At 35.5% G+C, this 8,819-nt stretch overlaps 1 protein-coding gene across 1 annotated transcript; it reads left to right on the top strand.

Annotated features, from left to right (window-relative positions):
* Positions 1-2,389: 2,389 nt before the first annotated feature.
* LOC110277821 (uncharacterized) lies at positions 2,390-4,061 on the top strand. Its single transcript, XM_021135428.2, has 3 exons — positions 2,390-2,404; positions 2,508-2,840; positions 3,594-4,061. Exons 1-3 carry the CDS (start codon positions 2,390-2,392, stop codon positions 3,756-3,758), a joined length of 513 nt encoding a protein of 170 aa, XP_020991087.2. The 3' UTR covers positions 3,759-4,061.
* The last annotated feature ends 4,758 nt before the right edge of the window (positions 4,062-8,819 follow it).

The following is an 8,819-nucleotide window of genomic DNA, read 5'->3' as shown; positions in this document are numbered from 1 at the left end:
TTTTGTGTAGCAAAAGTAAAAAATTTTGCTAATACTAATGTCATCCTAAAATTTAAGCACTTACATGTGGCATGTTATTTCCGTCCATGTTTGAATTGTAATTGTTATAGTAAAGCCATAGATGATGTGGAGGACACTTCTCTCCAAAATGCAATTCATATCATTTTAACACATTATCAAGGTGTTAAATGAAGGTGTTTGCTACGGTACGATGATAAATATATACGTACCAATACATTTAAAATATGGACAAATAACATCAAGACATGTGAAATTTATTTTCCATGTCAGCATTTAGTTTTTTCTTTTTTAAATATATAGTATATTACTGTTTTTACTAAAATACCCTTTTAATTAAATAAAAATAAAAAATATTTATTTATTTAATTTTATAAAAAGACTTAAACATCCTTTCTTTGTTTGATTAGACAAAAATATCCTTTTAAATTAATTAAATTTTAAAATTCAATTAATCCTAATTTTATAAATTCAAATAATTGAAACAACAAAACAAAAACATATTAAAAAAACAAAAAATTAAAATTATTCTTCATCTGTATTAAACATATTAAAAAAATAAAAAACTAAAATTGTTCTTTGTCTGGTTCAGAAATCTTCTCCCACGCCTTAAAGGTTTCAATCTTATTGATCTTCTTCTCTCCTCTTCCTATCCTCTCTCTCTCTCTCTCTGTCTCTCTCTGCGCCTCTTCTTCTCTCCTTTTCCTATCCTTAGCTCCACACAACGCCTAAACGCGAACCCATCCTTCCCATCACCCTCGAGCTTCTCCTTCCTCTCTCCGTCATTGATCTCACTCCCTCACCTCCGTCCATCTCCTGCCGCCATCGCCGAAACGAGCTTCGAAGCCACTGTTGTTATCGTGCAGCTCTGTTCCGCCATCGTGCAGCTACTATTTCAGCTTTGAAAGCACCGTCGCGCAGCTCGGTTCCATCGTCACCAGGCTCGCCTCCTTTTTCCGTCGAGCAGCTCTGTTCCATCGTCGCCGGCGCTATCTCTGTTCCACCTGTCATCCCTTCGGTCGTGCCTTTGTCCCCCTCTTGCTCAGGATCTGCTCTGCTCTGTTCTAGGGCTTCTAGATTCCAAGTAATTTTTTTATAACAATTATTGAATAATTGTTGTTAGTTAATTTGTGAATTTGTTATGGGTTGAATAATTGTTGAATAAGTGTTAATTAATCTGTGAATCCTACTGTTTTTACTGTGAATTACTCCATTGTTAATGATTCTGATAAACCTTTGTTGAATAAGTGTTAATTAATCTGTCTCTAATACTGTCAAGAGTATGCTTAACTTATTAACATCATTCTTATAGTTGGATCTTTCAAATTGGTTTCCGAGGAACTTCAAAATTTTGAAGAGAATAATATCTCACATTCTCCTTTCATTTCACTTTTTTACAGACGAAAATGGAAACTATGTGCCCTTTAAAATAAAGTAACTTTTCTCTTAACCTTACTGTCCAAGCTATTTAAATTTCATTTTTCAGTGATCTTCTAAACTTAATGACCCTGTTTTCATTTTCCTTTTCAGCAATGGAGGTTTGACAATCTCAGCACAGTTTTTCTATCATTGATCATTCTTTTCATTTGAGTTTGATATCAAGACAGTGAAGGTAAGGACTTTGTGCTATTCTATTGTTTCTACAGGGAAAGGTCTATCCAGTGGCGTTATTGGTGGAATATCTGTTGGAATAGTAGCAACACTTCTGTTATTGGTATTTTGTGTTTATGTTAAATGTTACAGAAGAAAGAAGATGTGGAACAAAAAATTGGTAGCTAAAGATTCCAGCGAAAACTTTGTTCGCCAAGGTATATGGATTTCGACTTATATTTTATCTAATAGCATAGTTGGATTAGTAACTCTTATACATTGTCCCTCTTTCTAGCAAAACCTCTCATAATGCCAAAAACAGAACTTCAGCTTCAGATGATACTAGTATTATGGGTGTTAAGGTAGAAAAATCAGCAGAGTTTTCGTATGAGGAACTAGCCAATGCCACAAATAACTTCAGTTTGGCTAAAAAGATTGGTCAAGGTGGTTTTGGTGAAGTCTATTATGGAGAGCTCAATGGCGAGGTTCATAATTTCTCTGTGTTACTAGTTTTGATTACAAGTATTTGAAAGAAAAGTTGCATATATTTTTTATTAATGAGAAACTAAATTGCAGTTCTTTTAGTTGAATAGATGCTGCATGCATAGTCAAGTTTTATGTATGATAATACTATTAGAGTATGATGAACTGTTTTCTCTCTATTCAATTTCTTTTGGCAAACTAAGGATTAAAGTATGCTAACTATTATACATTAACTAAACTTGCAAAGTGTTGGTAGTTCTTTTTTTTTCCCATTAATTTAGTACATAGTTATGAGTTTATGAATGTTGAAAGAGTATTCCTTGATCTTTATCTCCTTGCTTCTAATTAGAAGCAATAAAAGTAGAAGTTTTTCAGTATTATGTATATGGAAGTGAGCTTTTTGGATTTAATAATAGGATTCTCTTATTTGCAAATATGTATATGGAAGTGTTTCTCCCAAAATAGATGTATATGCTTTCAGAGTTGTTCTATATGAGCTTATTTCTGCAAAAGAAGCTTTGATGAGGAGTGGTGGTGCATCTGGTGCTGAATTAAAGGGCCTTGTGGCTTTGGTGATTATTAATGACTTTGTTATGGAGTTGCTTCAGATCGAGAAGCAGCGCAAGGACGAAGCTCGTAGAGAAGCCCTTAGAGTTGCCAATGAGGAGCGCAAGAAGCTCAAGGCCGAAGCTGCACAAATCAGGGCTCAGGAGCTTAAGATCGCACAACAAGAATTCAGAGAAACACTCGTGCGTTTTTCTTTTTCTCCTTCCATCCCTTCTATGAATTTCGCTGTGCACACCAAGTGTTCGATGGTTTGCTTATTTGTTGGTTTGAGCTAATATGCACGTCAAATGTTTGTTAATTAGTCTCAATGGATAATTAGGTAGATATATGTGCTCAATGTTGTGTTCGTGCAGACGAGGTGCTTGATCTAATGACTGAACTACTTTTGAAATAAGTGTTGTTTTCTTTCTTTTGAGCCATAATGGCTTGTTGTTTTCTTTTTTTGAAAATTGACTAGGCCTCAATCTGGCTTTGATTTTCCTTTCTGTGATATTCTTTTGCTTGGGCCAAATGTAAAGGGTTAGATTTTATCTTTTGCATTTGTATACCACACTATTGATTGACCCTTGTTCATTGTCATTGTTCATTACTTAGCTACGTAATCAACATTTCTAATATTATTGCCTTTATGGTCTTTGTTTTGTATTTAGCTGTCAGTTGGTTCATTCTGGTTTATACTTTTACATTGCTAATCTGTCAAAAAATCCAGTAATAAAATAGGAACTAGTTTCATATTTGATTATGCAACATGTAGAAACAATAAAAATAAGTCCATAATCAGCTGACATGGAGTTTGGTATAGTTTTCAAATCTTTCAGGTGCGCTAAAGAGATACTTCGACCTATTGTTGCACACAGCCTTGATTTCATGTGTTTAAGTTAAACCTCTTACAGTCTTTTGATGCGCTTACTGATGTATCATTCTTATGAATCCAGTTAAAAGAAAGAGATGAGAAACTTGAAAATTGGAGGATGAAGGTCAAAAAGCATGGTGAGAAGATGGCAGAAAAGAAAGAGTTATTGCGTCGACAAAGCTCAAAGTGGATCGATGAAGCTAATCTTGAGGCACAAGTATTGGAATCCATCGTTTCCTTTCGCTGAGTCCCTTATACTTCCACATTTGTTATGGTTGGGATCAGTGTTGTGTTATCTGTTACATAGAAGTTATATTTTTGTCCTATATTCAATCAAGGTTCCATCATCATGCAAATAACTTATGCATTCGGAGTATGGTTAGCCACTGCTACATTCAAGATGCATAATACACATGGAAATAAGTCTGGATATTTTGGGTTAGTCTGGGATTATAGAGCAAGTACTAACGTATCAAGTTTGCATGCTTGAGTATGAAGTATTTAAGTAATAGTGACTGGATTTTCCTTTTTGACCATTCTCTGAAAATTAATCTTTTACTGTCATCAGTATTTATTTTGGTCTAGTAAGATGGAGAACATATTTCATAGTTAGACCATTTTTTGAGCTACATACCTATTTCAAGTGACAACCAGGATTATGAAACCACTGTATATTGTTTGATCATAACTTTAGTTATTTATAACTAATCTATAACAAATTAAAGAAGCAATATCACAAGTGAAATGATGTTGATTATCCTTAGTCTCACTTCTTACAAATAAAGAGAAACAAAATATTCAACTAATAAATTCAGAATAACCTATAATTAAAAGCATCTTCACATAGTTCTTAATTAAAACTACCGCCTACTAAGTTATCATAATATATAGAAAAAGAAACTATCAGATCAAATGCAATAAAACAAAAACATAAAACTACACAAAGATTGTGTGAAGTGAAGCAACACTCCTTGTGGGTGTGTTTCATAAACCACATTCGGAAATATTTGTCACTTTTACACTATATATGGCAGAAACTGTAGAAATAGACCTTTATTTCTTAATGAAGAGTCATAGACTTACAATGAACTTCCTCTAGCTTACAGGGTCATTAGAAGATACACTTATCCTCTTACTAGTACATTATATGAACATGATGCGACCAGTTCAATGTGACTCCTCCGCATTCGTCGTTCTCAAAGTGTAACCATGAATGCCTCCGGCGAAATTTTACATTTGACTTGAGCACCACTTGAGCTAAGCCTTAGTAGTAGTAGTGGCTATGTTTTCAACACTCCATTTTCCTTCCATGTTTCCCCTAGCTGATTTTGAGTAAAAGATTTTTGTGTGGTGGTTATGCTAGTATGTTTTCAAAGATGCGTGTTTTCTCCCAGCTCATGTGCATGGTAACCTTTGATGATGCAGGGAGGTAGCAGATTTTGCTCGCAGAATAAATTCTGACTGGACAGAGAGGATGCAAGATTTTTTAACATCCGGGAGAGAGAGGACATCAACGTTTTCTGCTACCAATGGGAATGGTTATTGATGAGAGAACTTTTGCGTGGTCTAGAAATTTGCGGATAAATCCTCGTTGCAAGTATAGTTTCTAAACCTTCAAAAGTCCTTTCATACAAACATTTTGGTTGTCACAAGTAACAAACCCCTTTAAAATTGATAACCGAGTATTTAAACCTCGGGTCGTCTTCTCAAGGAATTGCAGGTTAACCAGAGCCAAAAGGAAAACTATCTACTCGAATGAAAATAATTTGGATAGTACCGACAACATAAATTAAAGAAAGCAATCATAGATCTGAAATATCTCAAATAGCATTAATTTAAAAGAGTAATCTGTAACATGGAAGAGTTCATAAATTTAATTGAAAAAATAAATAAAAAGGAACATTGAACCTGAATCGAGAGTCACTCTTAAAAACCAAGAGAAGTCATAAATCCTAGTTTCTAAAAATCCTAATTTCTAATCCTAAGAGAGAGATGAGAGAACCTCTCTCAAAACTAATCTAAATCATGGAAAAGTAAATTATGAAAAGCCTTCTTATGAATGGATGCATTCCCCCACTTTATAACCTCTGGTCTAAGCTTTCTGGACTTGGATTTGGGCCAAAAAGGGGTTTAGAACTCGCTGGGGCGTGTTCTGTAATTTTCTGGTGCGTGGCCTCTGTCACGCGTCCGCGTGGGTCACGCGATCGCGTCATTCGGAGCTTTTCCTTGCCACGCGGTCGCGTCAGTCATGCGACCACGTCATGTGCGTTTTGCTTAAGGCGCGCGGTCGCATCAATCATGCGGCCGCGTCGCTGAATCTTCACTTCTGGCACGCGATCGCGTCATCCATGCGATCGCGTGAACACCAGTTTCCTTAAAGCTCCGTTTTGCTTTCTCCTTCCATTTTTGTATGTTTCCTTTTCCATCCTCTAAGTCATTCCGCCTTAGAAAATCTGAAACTACTCAACATACTAATCACGGCATCGAATGGAAATAAAGGTAATTAAAATAATTAATTTTTAAAGCATAGGAAACAAGTTTTTCACAATACGACATAATAAGGAAGGGAAAGTAAAACCATGCAATTAACGTGAATAAGTAGGTGAAGGATTATATAAATCACTCAAATTAAGCACAAAAGAACTCACGAAATATGGGTTTATCAACCTCCCCACACTTAAACACTAGCATGTCCTCATCCTAAATCCAAGGTAAATAATTAAGGTTAAAGTGATGGAATGCAATGCAACCTATATTAAATGCAACTAAATGCAAATTGTTTCTACCTACTTGGTTAAAAATAAATAAGTTCTTCAAGACAAATATGAACTAGATTTCACTAATTCAAATCACAAAATACAATACAAATAACTTGCAAGAAGAAGATAGCTCATGAAAGCAGGGAACATAGAATTGAGCACTGAACCCTCACAGGAAGTGTATATGCACTCTAATCTCTCAAGTGTATAGGGTTAATCACTCTACTCTTCTCTAATCATACTTTCTAAACCTTGTTCTTCATCTAACCAATCAACAATTATTTAGCATACCAATGCAAACATCATGAGGTCTTTTGTTAAGATTGTAATGGGGCCAAGGTAGAGGTAAGGGTATATATAAGGCTAAGTGAGCTAGTAAAGTGAATCCTTGATTAGTCCAAGATCTCACCTAACACATACATACTTTATAAAATTTAAAATACTTTACCTAGCTACCCATATTTTTCCACTTTTTGTATTACATGCTCATGTATCAAACTTATTTTGTTGAATTTTGTCGCATGTGCATTGATTCTTTTTATTTTGCATTTTGGGGTAATATTATTTTTCTTCTCTTTTTTTTTTGTATCCCCTTATTTAATTACTTAATATTTTTTTTCAATGCACATGGTAATTTAATTATTTTGATTTCACATGAGCATGCTTCCCAAATTTTCAAATAACTTATTCAATTTAATTCCCTTCTTTTTTCATATCATCCCATGTTCCCATGAAATTCCTCACACTTTAATTATACACAATATCTATCTTAAGCTAACCAAGGATTCAACTTGGGATTTTTATTTTGTTTTTCTGCTTAAGGCTAGTAATATGGTTATAAAACAAGAGGGGATTTAAAAGCTCAAGGGGGCTAACAAGGATGATGTAAAAGGTAGGTTAATTTTGGGATAAGTGAGCTAGAATCAAACAATGGCCTCAATCATATGCAAGCATGCAAATATATTAAATATTGGACATATAGAATGGAACAAAATAAAGATTACAATCATAGAGAAGTGAACACACAAGAATAAAAATTTATGGTTAAATAATGTAACCATGTAATTAAGCTCAAATCTCACAGGTTGTGTGTTCTTTGGCTCAAAAACCATGTTTCAATTACAACTTCAAGCAAATTTTCAAAAACCATGTTCCAAATACAACTTCCAACAAGTTTTAACAAAAAAAATTTTCAATTTAAATTAGTAAAAATTTTCAAAGAATAGGATCTTAAGAAGAAACTTATTATTTTAACCAAGCAGTAGCTAAATGCAAAAATCAAATAAACATGAAATTAAATATGCAAATGCAACAATTAACAAAGAAAATAAAATATTGGTGTTTGAGACAGGAAAGTACTAACCCATGGAGATCGGTATCGACCTCCCACACTTAAAGATTGCACCGTCCTCGGTGCATGCTGAGATGTGCAGGTGGATGGGTTGCTCCAATTGATGCTTTTCTCATCAAGGAATGTGCGTAGGAACTTGTTTGTCTCTCCCATGTAAACGTCTTCCGGTTCTCTTCCTGGTGGCCATCCTGAAAGAAAAAGGGAAGAAAAGTAACCCAAAAATAAAGATAGAAATTAAAAGATGGAGCATGGTTGGGTTAATACCAGATGAAAAGGGTCTCATTCACATGGTAGCTACAACATGTAAGAAAATAATAGAAGCCATGGCATACCAGTGGTGCAGAATATGCAACAATGGGGGAGAGAGTGGGGAAGGAAAGATAATATAAATTAAAAATCAATACAAAAGTAATACAGGTATAAAAGATTGGCATTGATTTAAATAATATTACCTAACCAGAATAAAACAAGTCATAAGCACCAAGATAATACTAGAAAAGAAATAACAGTTGAATAAAAACATTTGAACACCAATGGTAAAAGAATAAATTTAGAAAAATAAAAATATGCAATGAATGAAAGTATGAAAATAAAATAAAATAAAAAGAGAGGGAAAAAGGAGGAGAAGAAGAAAAAGAAAGTGAGAAAGGAGAGAGAAGGAAGAAATTAGGATTAGAAAAGAGAGGATAAGAAAATTGGCACTAATCTGGATAGGTTGTGCGACGCTGGCGACGCGGTCGCGTGGGTGACGCGGTCGCGTGGTGCGCGATAAGGTTGGGCGATGCGGACGCGTGGGGCACGCGATCGCGTGACTCAATTTGTGCTAGTGGCGCGAGTGCAGCCTCGCGGTCGCACAACTCTCTGTTCGAAACTTGGTATTGCCAAAATCCAGGGTGACGCGGTCGCGTGGTCGACGCGATTACGCGGATGGCCTTATTTCCAATATGACGCGGATGCGTGGGTGACGCGTTCGCATGGCAGGGCTTGTGCTGCTAGCACGGGTCCAGCCCAATTCCAGCTCAACTTTCGGCCATACACCTTTTTTACGCCGATTTCAGGTCACGCGGTCGCGTGGGAGGCTATTTTTCCAAATGACACGGATGCGTCATCGACGCATTCGCGTGGAGTCAATTTGTGCTAATAGCGCGCCTCCAGCCCTGCTCCTGCGTAACTCTCTGTTCACTTTATTATTCTCTCA

The sequence above is a fragment of the Arachis duranensis genome, chromosome 2 (genome assembly GCF_000817695.3).
Source record: "Arachis duranensis cultivar V14167 chromosome 2, aradu.V14167.gnm2.J7QH, whole genome shotgun sequence".
NCBI lineage: Eukaryota > Viridiplantae > Streptophyta > Magnoliopsida > Fabales > Fabaceae > Arachis > Arachis duranensis.
The sequence above is the reverse complement of the archived record's forward strand: the minus strand, read 5'-3'. Positions and strand labels throughout refer to the sequence as shown.

Coding starts and splice junctions, on each gene's coding strand:
- LOC110277821 (XM_021135428.2), top strand. Junction 2,841..3,593: donor AAGAATTCAGAGAAACACTC/GTGCGTTTTTCT, acceptor TTATGAATCCAG/TTAAAAGAAAGAGATGAGAA.